The sequence below is a fragment of the Gossypium raimondii genome, chromosome 10 (assembly GCF_025698545.1).
Source record: "Gossypium raimondii isolate GPD5lz chromosome 10, ASM2569854v1, whole genome shotgun sequence".
In the NCBI taxonomy this organism is placed as follows: domain Eukaryota; kingdom Viridiplantae; phylum Streptophyta; class Magnoliopsida; order Malvales; family Malvaceae; genus Gossypium; species Gossypium raimondii.
In genome coordinates, this window is record NC_068574.1 from 52,518,036 (window position 1) to 52,538,496 (window position 20,461).

At 34.2% G+C, this 20,461-nt stretch overlaps 3 protein-coding genes across 7 annotated transcripts in view; all 3 read left to right on the forward strand.

Moving 5' to 3' along the window:
- The first annotated feature begins 3,901 nt into the window (after positions 1-3,901).
- The window catches only part of LOC105776268 (putative disease resistance RPP13-like protein 1), a 44,345-nt gene continuing 27,785 nt past the window's right edge, over positions 3,902-20,461 (forward strand). Inside the window, exons 1-4 of one of the 2 annotated variants that reach the window (XM_052622691.1) lie at positions 3,902-8,282; positions 8,851-9,050; positions 9,236-9,332; positions 9,420-9,711. In XM_052622691.1, coding sequence (XP_052478651.1) covers positions 4,273-8,217 — 3,945 coding nt within the window. In that variant the 5' untranslated portion in view covers positions 3,902-4,272 and the 3' untranslated portion in view covers positions 8,218-8,282; positions 8,851-9,050; positions 9,236-9,332; positions 9,420-9,711. Of the gene's footprint in view, positions 8,283-8,850; positions 9,051-9,235; positions 9,333-9,419; positions 9,712-20,461 lie in introns of those variants that run through there. The other variant, XM_052622692.1, reaches the window with a different exon arrangement.
- Positions 15,613-20,461, forward strand: part of LOC128031959 (putative disease resistance RPP13-like protein 1) — a 62,962-nt gene continuing 58,113 nt past the window's right edge. For 3 of the 4 annotated variants that reach the window (XM_052622699.1, XM_052622700.1, XM_052622697.1), the window contains exon 1: positions 15,613-20,171. In XM_052622699.1, the coding sequence (XP_052478659.1) occupies positions 15,783-18,761 (2,979 nt within the window). In that variant the 5' untranslated portion in view covers positions 15,613-15,782 and the 3' untranslated portion in view covers positions 18,762-20,171. The remainder of the gene's footprint in view (positions 20,172-20,461) is intronic. The other variant, XM_052622698.1, reaches the window with a different exon arrangement.
- On the forward strand, positions 18,924-20,156 carry LOC105776259 (putative disease resistance protein At3g14460). Its single transcript, XM_052622510.1, has one exon. It carries the CDS (start codon positions 18,924-18,926, stop codon positions 20,154-20,156), a length of 1,233 nt encoding a protein of 410 aa, XP_052478470.1.

Genomic DNA, 20,461 nt, shown 5'->3' on the forward strand with positions numbered 1-20,461 from the left:
AACCAAAAGTTCAACAAGGATAACTCATTACAAGTTAACTGTCAGATGTATTTACAAACTTAATGAGAATAATCAAGTTAATATTTTAATTTGAATCAAAGTCCCAGTAGGACAATTAGATTGATCGGTTCCAAAGATGAAAATTCTTCTTGATGGTCATATAGTGGAGGCAGATGCTCTAGAATAGACCCAAAATATAACTAATAAGTAAAACTCCAGAAGAGATTCAGGTACCTGAAACTGAATTTTAAAATAATAAAAATAAAAGATTTCGATAAGTTATGTCGATTCGAGAAAATATGGAACCGAAAAAGAAAAGTGGTCGACAATGATTTTGCATGCAATATTATTATTGAAATAATAAAATAAAAGGAAAATATTGAATAAATCAATTGAGAAATGTAGATATGGAAAAAATTGATCAAAATAAAAAGACACAACTCAAGTACAATTAAATTCGTGGAGTTTTTGGACCAGTAGTCCAAATATCTAAAGGTATAAAACCAATGAGGATTTTGCAAAAGCGGAATAAATATATGAAGTTTTTCGCTAAGCCCTGACGTTAATTGTGAAAAGATATAATACTCTTTCGCTAAGCCCTAACATTAATTATGAAAAGATATACTATTCTTTTGTAGTGGATGCAATAACCTTTAGATATATTATTAAACCGGTAATTCCTAAAAAAATTAGCTTGCGCCTAATAATTATTGTTACAATCTTTTATGATCACTATGTAGTAAAGTTTATGTTAAAATCGTTGAAGGATTTGAATGTTAGAAGCATATTGAAATTCTTGAGAAATTGTTCATTTATATGAATTGAAATAATTTGAACATATGTGGTAAATTTAACTTAGTGAATAATAGTTGAAGGAGGATTATAAAATGATCCAAAATACTTATTTGTGTTTTATAGAAGAATTATGATTAAAGTTTACTATGATTATTGTTAAATCTTCTGAAGAGATCAAAATATATTTCTCCCAAAATTTCCCTCACTCATGACTTTCAAAAGAATAATAATATAAATGCTTAGCAAATACATTCAAATAGTCATTTGAAAAACTAATATTCAAGATTGAATATGTAGAATATGAGAAAGTATGTGATGTTTTCATGAGGGGGAGTAAATACGAACCACACTCTTTTTCCCTTAACCAATGTTTTGTCCCATTGAGTTTTTCCAATAAGGTTTTTAATGAGGCAGCATATTATGCGTATTATAGATATGTGTACTCTTTTACCTTCACTAGGAATTTTTTCCACAGTGTTTTTATTTTAGTAAAGGTTTTAACGAGATACATTATCAACTAAGGAATATCCAATGGGGAGGTTTATGAATATCTTATTAAGTGGATGTCCATCCCGATCAAGATAAATTTTTATCTACTTAAAATTCTAATAGTCATTATTAGATTAGAATTAGATCTCAACTTCATTTATACTTTTATGCCTATAAATATAGACTTTGGAGAAGCAAGATAAATATTCTTATTGATTAATAAAATACACTCTCTCTTTGCTCTCCCCATTTTCTTTGTTCTAATCTCTATCTCCACTTTATTTTATAACAAGATTTAGTTTATGTAGTTAAAAAGCTAAAAATTAAGTATATATTTTTTATATATATTGGTATTATTAATATTTTCATTAAAATTTGTTAACTTAACATGTTGATTAAGTTATATTTATATGATACATATGATTGAAATAAACATATCAAATTAATAAATTTTGATAAAAATATTAAAAATATTAATGATTAACTTAAAATTTTTAAATAAAAAACAATTTAAGGTTTCAAATATTGTATCTAAATCTCAAATTTTACCAAAATAATGAATTAAATTAGCATCATAAAGTAAATTTTGGTTTACATCAATTCATTCAAATTGCAGCAATTTATTCAACAATAATTCATAAGGTTTAAAATGAAAACTTAACCATAAAGATGAATTCTAAATAAAATAGATAGAACTTTCTCTTAATTTCAGGTCGATGGATCTTCTCAACTGGAGGATCCCCTATATGGATAATATATGGATAATACACATTCTAGTTGGCCAAGCCTAATTCTATTCTAATTTTTTTTTGTTCCGAAGCAAAAATATTGATGGGTGTCGAATCCACCAGTATAAACCTACGCCTAATTTGCAATTTAAGCAGTATAGGTGTAGGGTCGATCCCTCAGAGACTGGGTTTACTGAAAGTTATTTTTATTTCTCGATCAGATTCGTGTCTGGGCAGTTGTCGTGCCCAAGAAATTTGGGGGGAGAATAAAATTGAAAACCTGGAACCAAGAATAAACAGGAAAAAAATGCGTGAAAAGTAAAATTTGAGAATTAAATAAAAACAGTTAAATAAATCTGAAGAGAAATTAATTAAATTAAGCTCAGCTTTAGACATGGGTTTTTCTCGTCTTTGAACCGATCCTCGAAATTAAATGAACTCCTCTTTTCCAATAAGCTAGTTATAGCTACCAAGGACGCCTCGGACACCAACTCTTCCTTGTGTAAATTAGTTATGGAACGTCCAATAACTAACTCTTACCGATCGAACAACCAACGAAACGTTCGTGATTTAGAACTCCGGCAGCTTTGCGTTCTAGAAGAGCCTAGCTCGAACCAATGCCCTCAACCGCGTGGGACATTTAAATCCGGTTACTACTTCCCTTGACGGAACCAAACAACAATCTCCACTTGGCACGCCAATGAGTTCACAGAAAACCGATTAGACAATCGATCATTTTGGAATTTCAACTGTACGCCTAACCACACTAAATCAAACGACGTCTTTTCTGACTTAGTGTTGATTTGACTTTGTGAGTTGACAAAATCATATTCTTAATCCAGAGAAATAATAAGTACTGGAATTTTAGGAGTTAATTTGCTCAGGTTCGTAACTCACGGGTCTTGACGAGGCTAACTCCGACCTAAAGCTGAAAATAGATTTAGTTGGCGAAGGTTTGGGGCATGTTGGTATTGGATAAATTAAATAAGGTAAAAAAAATGGGTGAAAAGGATGGGTGGTGTGACGAAGTATGGGGACTGAAAATTTAGTAATATATTAAAGTGGGATTGTTAGCTACTGGAAATGAAAAGGGAATTTGAAAAAAGAATTGCAAATGGTTTAAGTTGGTGGCTAACTAGGAATTAATAAATTGAAGAAAAAGAAACTAAAAACAACAAAATGCTATGTGAGAAATGAAGAAAAGAATGCATTCAAAGATGAAAGCTTGATTTATGACTTGATGAATAATTGAACAATGTAGCCTCCTATTTATACTAGTGGCCTTGCTAGAGCCACTAATCATAGAAAATCAAGGAAAAATATTAAAAATCCCTACATAATCTCCTACTAAGTCAGCAAAAATTTCAGCTAATTATATTTTGGAAAAATTCTGCTTTGGCCCTTATTCTTTGCTTCTTTCTTCAATCTAGCCCAATTGTTTCCTTTTTCTTCTATTTAGCCTCAAATTGCATCCCTGCACAAAATTCAATATAAACATGGAAAAATTAGTGGTGCACTCTCATAAATTAACCAATTTAATTACATAAAATATGTAACTTTAGCATTTAATCAAATATTCATAAAGCGATTTGCCCTATTCAAATATTCACGACCGAGAAGTACTGAATTCTCTTTTAAATAAAATTTTCATTCATAAAAATAAAATATATTTTATAATTTTATTTTAAAATAAAAGATGTCAACTACCTTAATTTCGAAAAACAAAGTTAATTGTATATTTGCCAAGTATCATGGTCTCTTGTGAGACGTAAATAATTATCTTACATTGTCAACTTTTGTGAGTGGGGCCGATGGGTGGCAATTATTACGTTCATTATAAATGTCCCATTTAACATTACCGCCAACCTTACCTGTCTGCTTCCCACTGTTAAGGGTAGAAATTACGACGAAAAGAGCTGGCATTTTCTTTAGAAATTATTGTGTAGGAGGATTCGAAAATCAAGAGGTAAAAGCAAGATAGCAAACTTCATTCACTTCCCTCTACCTTCGCTCAACACTCTTTTCTCAACCTTTCTCTACTCTTATTTCTTGCAAGATGGCAACCAAGCTTTTTCTTGATGCCTTGTCCGCTATAAAATAAGTTTTTGTCTCCAAGCTCGTTGACTTTTCCCTTGAGAAGCTGGCCTCATCCGACCTCCTGCAATTCGCTACTCAAAAAAAGGTTCTTGAGGAGATCCAGAACTTGAGGAAGGAACTGAAGCAGATCCGTAGGGTGCTTGATGATGCTGAAGAGAGACAGATGAAAGAGCAGCTGGTGAAAGACTGGTTGATCGACCTCCAAAACTTGGCATTCGATGTGGAGGATGTTTTGGACGAGTTTGCAACCGAAATTGGCAGGCGCAATCTGATGATGGAACGTCGAGGCAGCTCAAGTAAGAGATCCAGACTCAATATTCCTCATTCATTCAATGATGTTCTGTTTAACAGAGATATAGTGTCCAAGATAAGAGATCTTACAGCCAAATTGAAAGATTTGGAACCTCAGAGAAACAAGTTAGAGTTAAGAATGACTGCTTGCGAAAGACCCACAAGACGAGAAGAAAGACTGCAGCCTACTTCTTTGGAGATTGAAAATCATGTGTATGGCAGAGACAAAGACAAACAGACAATTCTTGATTTGCTCTTGAAGAGTGACGACGAAAGAAATTTTGTGATTCCCATCGTTGGGATGGGTGGGATTGGTAAGACAACCCTTGCCCAGCTTGTTTACAATGATGCTTCCATTCAACATCATTTTCACCTCAAAGCATGGGCCTGTGTTTCTGATTATTTTGATGTTCTGAGAATAACGAAAGAAATCTTACAAGCAATCACTTCCGTGTCATGCAATGATAATGATCTGAATATAGTTCAAGAAAAGTTACAGAAGGAGTTGTCCGGGAAAAAATTCTTAATTGTTTTAGATGATGTCTGGAATGAGAATTATCATGATTGGACTATCTTACAATCTCCTTTCAAAACGAGGACTCAAGGAAGCAAAATTATTGTGACAACAAGAAACCACGGTGTTTCATCAACAATGGGTGCCTTGCATGCTCATTCTCTAGAGCTTTTGTCAGATGATGATTGTTTGTCTGTATTTGCGCAACATGCATTGGGAGCAAGGGACCTTGAAGGACATCCAAGCCTAAAGGAAGTTGCTGAGAAGATAGTGAGAAAATGCAACGGTTTGCCTTTAGCTGCTAAAACCGTCGGTGGCTTATTGCGCACTAATGTAGACCTTCATGCTTGGGAAGATATATTAGAGAGCGAGATATGGAAGCTATCTAAAGATCAGTCAAGTATAATCCCAGCTCTACAGCTAAGCTACCATCATCTTCCTCTACATTTGAAGCGATGCTTTATGTATTGTGCCATTATTCCCAGTGACTATGAGTTTGAGAAGGAAGAAATAATCTTGTTATGGAGGGCACAAGGGTATCTACAAGAAGCACGAGATAAACAGTGCATCCATGATTTGGGTCACAAGTATTTCAACGACCTAGTGTCAAGGTCCCTTTTCCAAGTGGCCATCAACAATAATTCTCGATTTGTTATGCATGACCTCATTAATGATTTGGCTCAATCAGTTGCTGGAGAAGTATGCTTTAAAATGGAAGGTAGCCAACAAATTTCGAAGCATGCTCGCCATTTATCTTACATTGCTGAGAGGTTTGACGGCATCAAAAAATTTGAAGGGATTTATGAAGCGCAACATTTACGAACCTTTCTTCCATTAAGGTTTTCTTCGGTCTTTCGAACTGATAACTATCTAACCAATCATGTCCTAACGAATTTGTTGCCAAACTTGAGATGCTTAAGGGCACTTTCTTTGGAAGGGTACGAAATCATCATGTTGCCAGATTTTGTCGGAGATTTGAAACTCTTAAGGTACCTAAACTTTTCTAGGAATAGTGTTATTAAATGCTTGCCGGAATCAGTTAGTACCCTTTACAATTTAGAAACCTTTTTATTAAAGGGGTGTTGTAACCTTGAGAAGTTACCATCAGGGATGGAAAAGTTGGTCAACCTATGCTATCTTGATATCACTGGTGCATATAAATTAGAAAGCATGGCAAGCAATTTCAGCATGCTAACTAATCTTCAAAAACTTTCCAGTTTTGTTTTGGGCAAAGAGAAGGGACATAAAATAAGGGAGCTAATGAATTTGTCAAATCTCAGGGGTGAACTTTGTATTTCAGGATTACAGAATATAGCTGAGCCTCAAGATGCATGGATGGCTAGATTATCTGATAAGTCGAGACTTGAGAATTTAGAATTGCAGTGGAGCAAAGACTTTGAGAATAGAAGAGAAGAAGTGGAGAAAAAGGTGTTGGATGGATTTCAACCTTCTAAGAAGCTCAGGGAGCTCAGCATTAAGTTCTTTTGTGGTGAAATGTTGGCAAATTGGTTGGGAGATTCATCCTTCAATTGTTTACAATCTTTATGCCTTGATGATTGTAGAAATTTATTGTCATTGCCATCAATTGGGAAATTGCCATTGTTGAAAAAGGTACGTATTAAAGGTTTGCGCAGTGTAAGGACTGTGGGAGTTGAGTTCTTTGGAGAGAATAAGACCAACACATTTTCTTCATTGGAGATTTTAGAGTTTGTGGACATGCTTAATTGGGAGAAGTGGAACTTGTGTGAAGTTGATGAGGCAGCTAGGACATTCCCTAAACTTCGTGAACTCTTTATTGAAAATTGTCCCTTATTGTTAGGGAGTATGCCGGAATACCTCCCTTCTTTGAAGAAACTTGCAATTCGTAGTTGCGGGAAGTTGATAATTTCTGTTCAAAACTTTCCATTGCTTTCAGAATTAGAAATTCATGGTTGCCACGAGGTAATTTATAAAGGTTTTGTAGATTATAGCTCTATAAAAAGAATCTCGTTTGTTCGGATTTCCAAGTTTAGTTGGGCAACAGAATGCTTGAGGTTAAGATCAATCAAAGTGGAATCGTTTGAGATTGGTGATTGTGAGGAGTTGTGCTCTTCTCGAGAGAACAATTGGGGATTGCTAGCTCAGTCCATATCCCCCCAAGATTTGAGAATTGAAAAATGTTCGCAACTTGTATCCATAGCAACAGAAGAGGAAAGAGAAGAATTGATGCAAATGAAGATTCCTTCTAGCATTGTAAGAATGACAATAAGGAATTGGGGAAGGCTAGAAAAACTATCGACAACCTTGTACTCCCTCACATTACTTATGGAATTAGAGCTTCACGGTTGCCCAAAATTGATTTCTGTTGCAAGGAGCAATTTACCTTCGAATCTGAAAGTGCTAAGGATTATTAAATGTAAAAATTTGCAATGTTTATTGTTGGATGAAGGAAAGGATGTTGACTCCAACAATGCATATGCTCTTCAGCAGTTGGATATTTTCAAGTGTGAATCTCTAGAGAGAGTAAATAGAAGTGAGTTACCCTCCACACTGAAAGAACTTCGAATAAGCAAGTGTGCAAAGCTAGAGTCCATATGCCAAGAAATTCAAGATAACTCTTCTCTTGAATCTGTTGTAATCGATAGATGTCATATGCTTAAGGGTTTACCTCAAGGATTGAATAAGCTCAAGCATTGCAAGAGCATATGGATAAATAATTGTTCAAATTTGATTTCCTTACGAAACAGTGGTTTGCCCACCCCAAACCTTGAAGTGCTCCGCCTCCGCTCTTGTATACTTCTCCAAGCTTTGCCTAGGAATATGCACAGTCTCAACTCTCTAAAAAATTTAGGAATAAGGAATTGTCCAAATTTGACATCCATTCTGGAAGAGGGGATTCCTACCAATCTCACATCGCTTATAATCGATGGACCCAATATCTGGAAGGCAATACTTGAGAGGGATTTGCATACACTCACTTGTCTTAAATCTCTCTCCATATCAAATGGGTGTCCAGATGCAGTGTCATTTCCTCAAGATGAGATAGAAGTCACACTGCCCTCCTCTCTCAGCCATCTCTACATCTCGGATTTCCCGAAACTGGAGAATCTATCCTCCAATGGCTTTCGGAACCTCACTTCTCTCCAGCACTTGACTATCAAAAATTGCCCAAACCTCAAGACTCTTTCGGGAAACAACATGCTTTCTTCGCTTTTGGAGCTAAATATCGTGGGGTGTCCAATGATGGAAGAATGGTGCAAAAGGGATAAAGGACCTGAGTGGTCCAAAATTACCCACATACCTTGTGTTGCATTTTGGAATTAATAGTCTGTTGATGATTCAGAGACAAGTTCTTTAGAGAAACAATAATTTATGAATCAAATTTGCAGGTATGTCAATTTGGGTTCAGTATATCTCATACAAATTTTATTTTATTTATTATCTTTTTTACAATTATTGTCCTATTCTATAACTAGAAAAACAAAATATATTGTCCCTTGGCTGGGTCAGGAATATTATTATTTTAAAATACGAGTTATTTTAATATTCACTGAAAAATAGAATAATTAATTTTTGTAATGGTTTCTGCATAGTTAAGTGAAGCACCAGATGGTTTTAATCTAAACTATACAATTTTGCATGTACCAAAAAAGAAACAACAAAATTTTGTTTTACCCTTTTTTTATTTTTCATCCAAGTTCTAACCATTAATTGAAGGACTAAACAGTTTATGAATGAAAGTGAGAATCAATATAATTAATGTTATTGTCTAGCCGGCAATGCCTTGCTGCTGTTTAATATGTTTTACTTGGCACTGATGAAGGAATTGCATTGCCCCTCTGATACCGACCTACGCATGAATATCCTAATTTACATCTCTCTTTTAGTTTCTTCTATATATTGCTATTCGGATATGATGCAACTTTTATAACACACCTTCATATTTTGTTCTTGCAGTTGCTCCTCTGTCAAATGTGACAAAACAGCCTTTCCAACCAAATGATGCAAAACTGATGAAGAACAAAAGATGATTGGTGTTAGTTTATCAGGAATTTGGCTGACATCCCAATCACAAGTATATTATAATTGGAAATGCACCTGAATTTATTTGTTATTAAGAGGAATTTGGCTGAAATCCGATGAAGAGGATGTCTGAGGTATATGAGAATTTACAAATGCATCTGAATTTATTTGTAACCTTTAGAATTTTCTAATTAGGGAAACTTAGATAAGCTCTCTTATTCCTAATTTGCTAATTAGGAAAACTTAGATAAACTTCCTTGGGCTTCACATCATTTGATTAGTTAACAATTAATGAAAGCCCTTTGACCAAAACATGCAGGACTCCTTGGGGAAATGCAGACCTTTTCTCCAGCGAAAGAGTTGAGCTGATTCAACTCCTAATTTCATAGGCTTCTGCTTGGATGAGCTTTACATGGGTACCCTTCCATTGTATCAAAAACTTGTCTTTCATACCATGCCTCTAAAACTGTATAGCTATTTACACTTTGAATCTCTGTTTGCAGACACTTATGACAGTGACTACAAGACTCGTGTATGTTAGTTTTGCATGATCGGATTTGTTACCAATAGCTGTAGCTTGTGGATCTTCGGCTTCAAAGTTTGTCTCAATTGTTGGAATTTCTCAAACTTTTTCCGTTATATTTTGGAATAATCACTTCTTGATGATAGCTAAGATAGAGTTATGTATTTATTGTGATCATGTAGCCACACTTTTATATTATAGTGAAGTTTTGAGTGTACTCTCAAGTCCCGTGGTATTTTCCCTTTGATTTAAAGGGGTTTTTCACGTAAAAATTTTGTCTCATGTGATTGATGCTGTGATTATTCTTGGCTGCTTTGTGTTTTTCTTTTAAGAATATTTAGAGCTATTTGTGCTGCGGTAATTACCAAAAAAGAGCTGTAGTTATGCTTGCATCTCTTCTGTTGGGGAGCAGAGCATTCTATGAAAATAAATAAAGAATAAAACATCATCAAATACGAGAAGCTGCAAATCGAACTTCACATCTGAGACTGAGTTTTCTTTGATTTACTGATGTCTGGTATTTGGTATTGGTAAAGCTCAAAGTTACATTTAAAAAGAAAGAATGAATACATAAGAAGTCCTCCATCTCCTACAATTATAAAATTAATCATTTTCGTAAATATAATTTAGTCATAGTATAACATCTGTTTAAAATAAAGTATGTGTAACTAACTTACAGGATAACCCTCGGTGGCTGAATCAGTTAGTACCCTTTACAATTTAGAAATCTTTTTATTAAAGGGGTGTTATAACCCTGAGAAGTTACCGTCAGAGATGGAAAAGTTGGTCAACCTATGCTATCTTGATATCACTGGTGCAGATAAATTAAAAAGCATGGCAACCAATTTTAGCATGCTGACTAATCTTCAAAAACTTCCCAGTCTTGTTTTGGGTAAAGAGAAGAGACATAAAATAAGGGAGCTAATGAATTTGTCAAATCTCAGGGTGAACTTTTGTTGAGTCTTTTAAACAAATCAAAGATCAAAACAACTAAAATTTGTGTTGAAAGATGAAAACAGATGCAAAAATCGAATGCTGAAGGAGAAAAGAAGTTGTCTTTCTCTCTTACTTCATTAAGCAAAATAACTTGTACATATATGGTTCTATTACATTGGAAGAAAAAAAAGTCTTGCTTGATTCTGGGCCTAGTCGGAACAGTGGTTTCGGGACCACAAATCCGACGAGAGAAAATATGATTATCATTATATTTTTATGGTCTACAATTTCACGGAAAAATTTCATAAAAATTTCGTAAGAAAATTTCGACATTTGGGCACTCAATTTAGTCAAAAGAACTAAATTGTAAAAAGTGCAAAAGTTGAGTTCTACATGTTGAAGTGTCTAATTGTTATGAAATTATAAATTGGGGGTCCTTATATGGTAATTAGACCATTAGTTAATTGATGGTCAAAAATAGATATAAGAAAGGGGTGAAATAGATTTTTTTAAATGGGGGCATTTTAGTCATTTAGTAATAAAAAGAATTAAAAAGGGAAAAAGATGGCAAAATGTGCTCATCTTCTTCAAGGTGAATGAAATCAGCAAGGGGGAAGCCATAGTTAGGGTTTTTAAGCTTCCAAGCTCAATAGTAAGTGATTCCAAGCCCCGTTTTTAATGTTCTTTACGTTTTTAGAGTCCCGGTAACTTAATTTAGCTTATTCTAGCAATAATTTAACCTAGGATTTATATTTGGAAAAATACCCATAGATGAAAAGTGTTTATTTTGCTATTTTATGGTGTAATATGTAGCTAGAAATTATGTTAAACAACTTTTGCTAAGCGATTTTAAACGAAAACGGGTAAATTGACATAATCGATAAAAATACCTAATGTTCAAAAGTGTGTCTTAGAGTGAGGATTTGATGTTGTCATAGAAGGGAAAAATGTTCAGCATGTCATAAAACATAAGAATAAGAGATGAATTTTAATTTTCGAGCTTAGAGATAAAAGTGTAAATATGTAAAAGTTTGGGGCAAAATTGTAATTTTTCAAAAAAGTTGGGTGGAGGGCTATTTTATTAAATGTGAACATTAAATGAGTTAAATTTGCTATTATAGATCAAGAAAGACGAGAATACTACCTCAAACGGGGAAAAGAGAAGATAGTGGAGTAAATTACAAAATTACGATATTTTGCGCTGAGATAAGTAAACATGTGATTTAATGCATTATTTTGATATTATTCAATATATGTTAGGATTTAATAGAACATAGAATAAATATTCGGCAAGATCTTAAAAATGTGGTTAAGTTGGGAAAGGTGGTAAAATGTTGAAAATATGGGTTTCGGTTGAACACTCGAAATAAGCCGGAGTACATTGAATATAAAGGGGGTTGCTAAGTGTTGATTCCCCCAAGGGGTTGCTAAGTCTGATTCTCTGACTCATTGGTGGTTGCTAAGTGCTGATTTCACCGTATCTTTGAATATAAAGGGGGTTGCTAAGTGCTGATTCCCCGATTCATTGGTGGTTGCTAAGTGCTGATCCCAACGTATTTTAAATGTGAAGGGGGTTGCTAAGTGCTGATTCCCCCAAGGGATTGCTAAGTGCTCATTCCCCGAATCATTGGTGGTTGCTAAGTGCTGATTCCACCATATCTTTGAATGTGAAAGGGGTTGCTAAGTTCTGATTCCCTGAATCACTGGTGGTTGCTAAGTGCTAAATCCACCGATAACGATTAACATTCTGAGTGTTCAACGAGTAAATTGGGAAGGTGAATATTTATATGTGGTGGACAAGTTTATGGGAGGAATATTGGGTTTGATACTTAATCAACCCATGTATAAGATGGGAGGAAATATCAAAAATACAAAAGAAACAATTTAAATACAAAACTGTTTTGAACAACAGTAGTTGGGAAACTTTGAAAAATCACCATAAACGGTGGAAAATTAATTAGAGGTTGAATAATATATGAAATTGAAGCTGAATGAGTCTATTTTCATATGAAAGAAACAGAGAAAGCAAAAGAGTTGTATATTTGGGGATATTTGAATTTATTTGAGACAGGGTTGGATTGATTTCGAAATCCCCTGTTCCAACTTTGGAAAATGACCAAAAATTGTAAAAAAATAATTATGGCCTAAAATTTATATTCCTGGATTCCTTAATGAGTCTATTTTTAATAGAAACAAACAATAACATTTTTTTAAATTTTTTACAGGGAGTTAATTAAATTTTAGTAAAGGGAGGTCAGAACCATCGGGTAGTGAAATAGGGGAATCTTTAAAAAATAAACTGTAATAATGGGCTAAATAAAAAATTCTGAAAATTTTATGGTTGAAATGTATATGAGTCTAGTTTTGGGGAAAATTTACGGAACTTAATTTGGAGTCTTGTAGCTCCAGATAAAAATAAATTAGCATCTGTGATGCAGAAAGACAGTTTGCTGGAAATTAAACGAACCTTGAAATTTATGTATGATTAAAATTATGTTACTATGTAATCATGTGAGGAATTTATTTATTTTTCATATGTTTACTTACTAAGCTATATGCTTACTCGTTTTTATTTTCCCTTGATTATAGTGACATCAGCCAGCTCGGAATTTGGACGAAGTCAGGAAATCATCCACACTATCATCAACTTTTTGGGTATTTTGTAATTAATATTTTTGAAATATGGCATGTATAGATGACTTTATGTGATGTGGTATAAGTATATATATAGTATTGTTCGGTTTAATATGTTGGTGATTATTAATGGAAAAATTATGTCTGAACATATATCTGTAATTGGTTGGAAATATTGAAGTTGTTTGAAATTGTTTTTGAAAAGTTGCAGGGAGTTTTATGTAAAAACAAGTAGAAATGCTGCCGAATTTTTTATAAAAAATAATTTATAAGTGTTTGAGTTCTAGTAATACCTCATACTCTGTTTCGGCAAGGAACACGGGTAAGGGGTGTTACACAGATGCTCCAGAATAGACCCAAAACATAACAAATAAGTAAAACTCCAGAAGAAATTTAGGTACCTGAAACGGAATTTTAAAATAATGAAAATAAAAGATCTCGATAAGTTATGTCAATTCGAGAAAATATGAAATCGAATAATAAAAGTGGTCGACAATGGTTTTGCATGCAATATTATTATTGAAATAATGAAATAAAAGGAAAATGTTGAATAAATTTATTGACAAATATGGATATGAAATAAATTGATCAAAATAAAAAGACAAAACTCAAGTACAATTAAATTCGTGGAGTTTTTGGACCAGAAGTCCAAATATCTAAAGGTATAAAACCAATGAGGATTTTGCAAAAGCGAAATAAAAATATGAAGTTTTTCGCTAAGCCTTGACGTTAATTGTGAAAAGATATAATATTCTTTCGCTAAGCCCTAACATTGATTATGAAAAGATATACTATTCTTTTGTGGTGGATGCAATAACCTTTAGATATATTATTAAACTGGCAATTCCCAAAAAAATTAACTTGCGCCTAATGATTATTGTTACAACATTTTATGAACCACTATATAGTAAAATTTATATTAAAATCGTTGAAGGATTCCGAATGTTAGATGCATATTGAAATTTTAGAAATTGTTCATTTATATGAATTGAAATAATTTGAACATATGTGGTAAATTTAACTTAGTGAATAATAGTTGAAGGAGGATTATAAAATGATCCAAAATACTTATTTGTGTTTTATAGAAGAATCATGATTAAAGTTTGCTATGATTATTGTTAAATCTTTTGAAGAAATCAAAACATATTTCTCCTAAATTTTCCCTCACTCATGACTTTCAAAAGAATAGTAATATAAATGCTTAGCAAATACATTCAAATAGTCATTTGAAAAACTAATATTCAAGATTGAATACATAGAATATAAGAAAGTATGTGATGTTTTCATGAGGGGGAGTAAATACGAATTGCACTCTTTTTCCCTTAACCAAGGTTTTGCCCCATTGAGTTTTTTTGGTAAGGTTTTTAATGAGGCAACATGTTATGTGTATTATAGGTATGTGTACTCCTTTTCCTTCACTAGGAATTTTTTTCCATAGTGTTTTTATCTTAGTAAAGGTTTTAATGAGGTACATTATCAACCAAGGAATCCAATGGTGAGTGTTATGAATATCTTATTAAGTGGATGTCCATCAAGATCAAGATAAATTTTTATCTACTTAAAATTCTAATAGTCATTATTAGATTAGAATTAGATCTCAACTTCGTTTATACTTTTATGCCTATAAATATAGACTTTGGAGAAGCATTATAAATATTCCTATTGATCAATAAGATACACTCTCTTTTGCTCTCCCCATTTTCTTTGTTCTTCTCTCAATCTCTCTTTATTTTATAACAAGATTTAGTTTATGTAGTTAAAAGCTAAAAATTAAGTATATATTTTTATATTGATATTATTAATATTTTCATTAAAATTTGTTAACTTAACTTGTTGATTAAGTTATCTTTATATGATACATATGATTGAAATAAACATATCAAATTAATAAATTTTGATAAAATATTAAAAATATTAATGATTAACTTAAAATTTTAAATAAACAGAACATTTTAACGTTTCAAATATTGTATCTAAATCTCAAATTTTACCAAAAATAATGAATTAAATTAACATCATCAAGTAAATTTTAGTTTACATCAATTCATTCAAATTGCAGCAGTTTATTCAACGATAATTCATAAGGTTTAAAATGAAAACTTAACTATAAAGATGATTTCTAAATAAAATAGATAGACCTTTCTCTTAGTCTCAAGTCGATGGATCTTCTCAACTGGAGAATTCTCTATATAGATAATATATGGATAATACACATTCTAGTTGACTGAGCTTAATTCTATTCTAATTTTTTTTGTTCCGAAGCAAAAATATCCATGGGGCGATTCGCCCTATTCAAATATTCACGATCGAGAAATACTGAATTCTCTTTCAGATAAGTTTTTCGTTTATGAAAATAAAATATATTTTATAATCAATCATTTATTTTAAAATAAAAGATATCAACTACCTTAATTTCGAAAAAACAAAGTTAATTGTAAATTTGCCAAGTATCACGGTCTCTTGTGAGAAGTAAATAATTATCTTACATTGTCAACTTTTGAGAGTGGGCCGATGGGTGGCAATTATTACGAACGTTTTGAAGTCTGTTCTCATTATAAATGTCCCGTTTAACATTCCGCCAACCTTAACTGTCTGCTTCCCACTGTTAAGGGTAGAAATTACGACGAAAAGAGCTGGCATTTTCTTTAGAAATTATTGTGTAGGAAGATTCGAAAATCAAGAGGTAAAAGCAAGATAGCAAACTTCATTCACTTCCCTCTACCTTCGCTCAACACTCTTTTCTCAACCTTTCTCTACTCTTATTCCTTGCAAGATGGCAACCAAGCTTTTTCTTGATGCCTTGTCCGCTATAAAAGAAGTTTTTGTCTCCAAGTTCGTTGACTTTTCCCTTGAGAAGCTGGCCTCATCCGACCTCCTGCAATTCGCTGCTCAAAAAAAGGTTCTTGAGGAGATCCAGAACTTGGAGAAGGAACTGAAGCAGATCCGTAGGGTGCTTGATGATGCTGAAGAGAGACAGATGAAAGAGCAGCTGGTGAAAGACTGGTTGATCGACCTCCAAAACTTGGCATTCGATGTGGAGGATGTTTTGGACGAGTTTGCAACCGAAATTGGCAGGCGCAATCTGATGATGGAACGTCGAGGCAGCTCAAGTAAGAGATCCAGACTCAATATTCCTCATTCATTCAATGATGTTCTGTTTAACAGAGATATAGTGTCCAAGATAAGAGATCTTACAGCCAAATTGAAAGATTTGGAACCTCAGAGAAACAAGTTAGAGTTAAGAATGACTGCTTGCGAAAGACCCACTAGACGAGAAGAAAGACTGCAGCCTACTTCTTTGGAGATTGAAAATCATGTGTACGGCAGAGACAAAGACAAACTGACAATTCTTGATTTGATCTTGAAGAGTGATGACGAAAGAAAATTTGTGATTCCCATCGTTGGGATGGGTGGGATTGGTAAGACAACCCTTGCCCAGCTTGTTTACCATGATGCTTCCATTCAACATCATTTTCACCTCAAAGCATGGGCTTGTGTTTCTGATTATTTTGATGTTTTGAGAATAACGAAAGAAATCTTGCAAGCAATCACTTCCGTGTCATGCAATGATAATGATCTGAATATAGTTCAAGAAAAGTTACAGAAGGAGTTGTCCGGGAAAAAATTCTTAATTGTTTTAGATGATGTCTGGAATGAGAATTATCATAACTGGACTATCTTACAATCTCCTTTCAAAACGAGGATTCAAGGAAGCAAAATTATTGTGACAACAAGAAACCACGGTGTTTCATCAACAATGGGTGCCTTGCATGCTCATTCTCTAGAGCTTTTGTCAGATGATGATTGCTTGTCTGTATTTGCTCAACATGCATTGGGAGCAAGGGACTTTGAAGGACATCCAAGCCTAAAGGAAGTTGCTGAGAAGATGGTGAGAAAATGCAAAGGTTTGCCTTTAGCTGCTAAAACCCTCGGTGGCTTATTGCGCACTAATGTAGATCTTCATGCTTGGGAAGATATATTAGAGAGCGAGATATGGAAGCTATCTAAAGATCAGTCAAGTATAATCCCAGCTCTACAGCTAAGCTACCATCATCTTCCTCTACATTTGAAGCGATGCTTTATGTATTGTGCCATTATTCCCAAGGACTGTGAGTTTGAGAAGGAAGAAATAATCTTGTTATGGAGGGCACAAGGGTTTCTACAAGAAGAACCAGATAAACAGCGCATCCATGATTTGGGTCACAAGTATTTCAACGACCTAGTGTCAAGGTCCCTTTTCCAAGTGGCCATTAACAATAATTATGGATTTGTTATGCATGACCTCATTAATGATTTGGCTCAATCAGTTGCTGGAGAAGTATGCTTTAAAATAGAAGGTAGTCGACAAATTTCGAAGCATGCTCGCCATTTATCTTACATTGCTGAGAGGTTTGACGGCATCAAAAAATTTGAAGGCATTGATGAAGCGCAACATTTACGAACCTTTCTTCCATTAAGCTTTTCTTCGGGCTTTCTATGTGATAACTATCTAACCAATCATGTCCTAACGAATTTGTTGCCAAACTTGCGATGCTTGAGGGCACTTTCTTTGGAAGAGTACCAAATCGCCATGTTACCAGATTTTGTGGGAGATTTGAAACTCTTAAGGTACCTAAACTTTTCTAAGAATAGAGTTATTAAATGCTTGCCGGAATCAGTTAGTAACCTTTACAATTTAGAAACCTTTTTATTAAAGGGGTGTTGGAACCTTGAGAAGTTACCGTCTGAGATGGAAAAGTTGGTCAACCTATGCTATCTTGATATCACTGGTGCATATTACTTAAAAAGCATGGCAAGCAACTTTAGCAGGCTAACTAATCTTCAAAAACTTTCCACTTTTGTTTTGGGTAAAGAGAAGGGACATAAAATAGGGGAGCTAATGAATTTGTCAAATCTCAGGGGTGAACTTTGTATTTCAGGATTACAGAATATAGCTGAGCCTCAAGATGCATGGATGGTTAGATTATCTGATAAGTCGAGACTTGAGAATTTAGAATTGCAGTGGAGCGAAGGCTTTGAGAATAGAAGAGAAGAAGTCGAGAAAAAGGTGTTGGATGGACTTCAACCTTCTAAGAAGCTCATGGAGCTCAGCATTAAGTTCTATTGTGGTGAAATGTTGGCAAATTGGGTGGGAGATTCATCCTTCAATTGTTTACAATCTTTATGCCTTGATGATTGTAGAAATTTATTGTCATTGCCATCAATTGGGAAATTGCCATTGTTGAAAGAGGTACGTATTAAAGGATTGTGGAATGTAAGGACTGTGGGAGTTGAGTTCTTTGGAGAGAATACGACCAACACATTTTCTTCATTGGAGATTTTAGAGTTTGTGGACATGCTTAATTGGGAGAAGTGGAACTTGTGTGAAGTTGATGAGGAAGCTAGGAAATTCCCTAAACTTCGTGAACTCGTTATTGAAAATTGTCCCTCATTGTTAGGGAGTATGCCGGAATACCTTCCTTCTTTGAAGAAACTTGCAATTCGTAGTTGCTGGCAGTTGAGAATTTCTGTTCAAAACTTTCCATTGCTTTCAGAATTAGAAATTCATGATTGCCATAAGGTAATTTTTGTAGATTATAGCTCTACAAAAAATATCTCGTTTGTAGGGATTTTCAAGTTACGTTGGGGAGCAGAATGCTTGAGGTTAAGATCAATAAAAGTGGAATCGTTTGAGATTGGTGATTGTGAGGAGTTGTGCTCTTCTCGAGAGAACAATTGGGGATTGCTAATTCGATCCATGTCCCCCCGATAATTGAGAATTGTAAATTGCCACGAACTTTTATCCATAGCAACAGAAGAGGAAAGAGAAGAATTGATGCAATGGAATATTCCTTCTAGCATTGTAAATATGACAATAGAGAATTGTGAATGTCTAGAAAAACTATCGACAACCCTGTACTCCCTCACATTACTTATGGTATTAGAGCTTGACGGTTGCCCAAACTTGATTTCTCTTGCAAGGAGCAATTTACCTTCGAATCTGGAAGTGCTAATCATTGGAAGTTGTGAAAATTTGCAATGTTTGTTGTTGGATGAAGGAGAGGATGTTGACTCCAACAATGCATGTGTTCTTCAGGAGTTGGGTATTTCCGATTGTGAATCTCTAAAGAGAATAAATAGAAGTGTGTTGCCCTCCACACTGAAAGAACTTGATATAAACAAGTGTCCAAAGCTAGAGTCCATATCCCAAGAAATTCAAGATAACTCTTCTCTTGAATCTATTAAAATCTGTGGATGTGATATGCTTAAGGGTTTACCTCAAGGATTGAACAAGCTCAATCATTGCAAGAGATTAGTCATAAAGGATTGTTCAAATTTGATTTCCTTAGGAGAGAGTGGTTTGCCCACCACACTGGAAGTACTTGAAATAAAGAAGTGTCCAAAACTAGAGTCCATATCCCAAGAAATTCAAGATAACTCTTCTCTTGAATCTATTGAAATCTGTGAATGCCATATGCTTAAGGGTTTACCTCAAGGATTGAACAAGCTCAAGCATTGCAAGAGATTAGTCATAGAGTATTGTTCAAATTTGATTTCCTTAGGAGAGAGTGGTTTGCCCACTACAAACCTTGAAGAGCTCCGCTTCAGCTCTTGTAGAAGTGTCCAAGCTTTGCCCGGGAATATGCACAGTCTCAACGCTCTAAAACAATTAGAAATAAGAGGTTGTCCAAATGTGACATCCATTCTGGAAGAGGGGATTCCTACCAATCTCACATCGCTTACAATTGGTGGACCCAATATCTGGAAGGCAATACTTGAGAGGGATTTGCATACACTCACTTGTCTTAAATCTCTCTCCATATCCAATGGGTGTCCAGATGCAGTGTCATTTCCTCAAGATGAGATAGGAGTCACACTGCCCTCCTCTCTCACCTATCTCCACATCTCGGATTTCCCAAAACTGGAGAGCCTATCCTCCAATGGCTTTCGCAATCTCACTTCTCTCCAGCGCTTGACTATTGAAAAATGCCCAAACCTCAATACTCTTCCGGGAAACAATATGCTTTCTTCGCTTTTGGAGCTAAATTTTTGGGGGTGTCCAATGATGGAAGAACGGTGCAAAAGGGATAAAGGACCTGAGTGGTCCAAAATTACCCACATACCTTGTGTTGCTGTACGCACGTTCTTTAGAGACACAATAATTTAAGAATCAAATTTGCAGGTATGTCAATTTGGGATCTTTAGAGAAACAATAGAATAATCTTATTTATTATCTTTTTTTACAATTATTGTCCTATTTTAGAACTAGAAAAACAAAATATATTGTCCTTTGGCTGGGTCATGAATATTATTATTTTAAAATAGAACAATGAATTTTTGTTTTACCCTATCATTTATTATTCATTCCAAGGTTCTAACCATTAATTCCTGCTATTGGAAATACCGGCATATTGAATCTATGTATGGATTTTGCTTTTCTCTGGCCTGTAAATTAAAGGACTAAAAAGTTTA

What these genes read in the sequence shown, in the direction of transcription:
- LOC105776259 (XM_052622510.1), top strand. Translation starts at nt 18,924, where the DNA reads ATGGTATTAGAGCTTGACGGTTGCCCAAACTTGATTTCTCTTGCAAGG.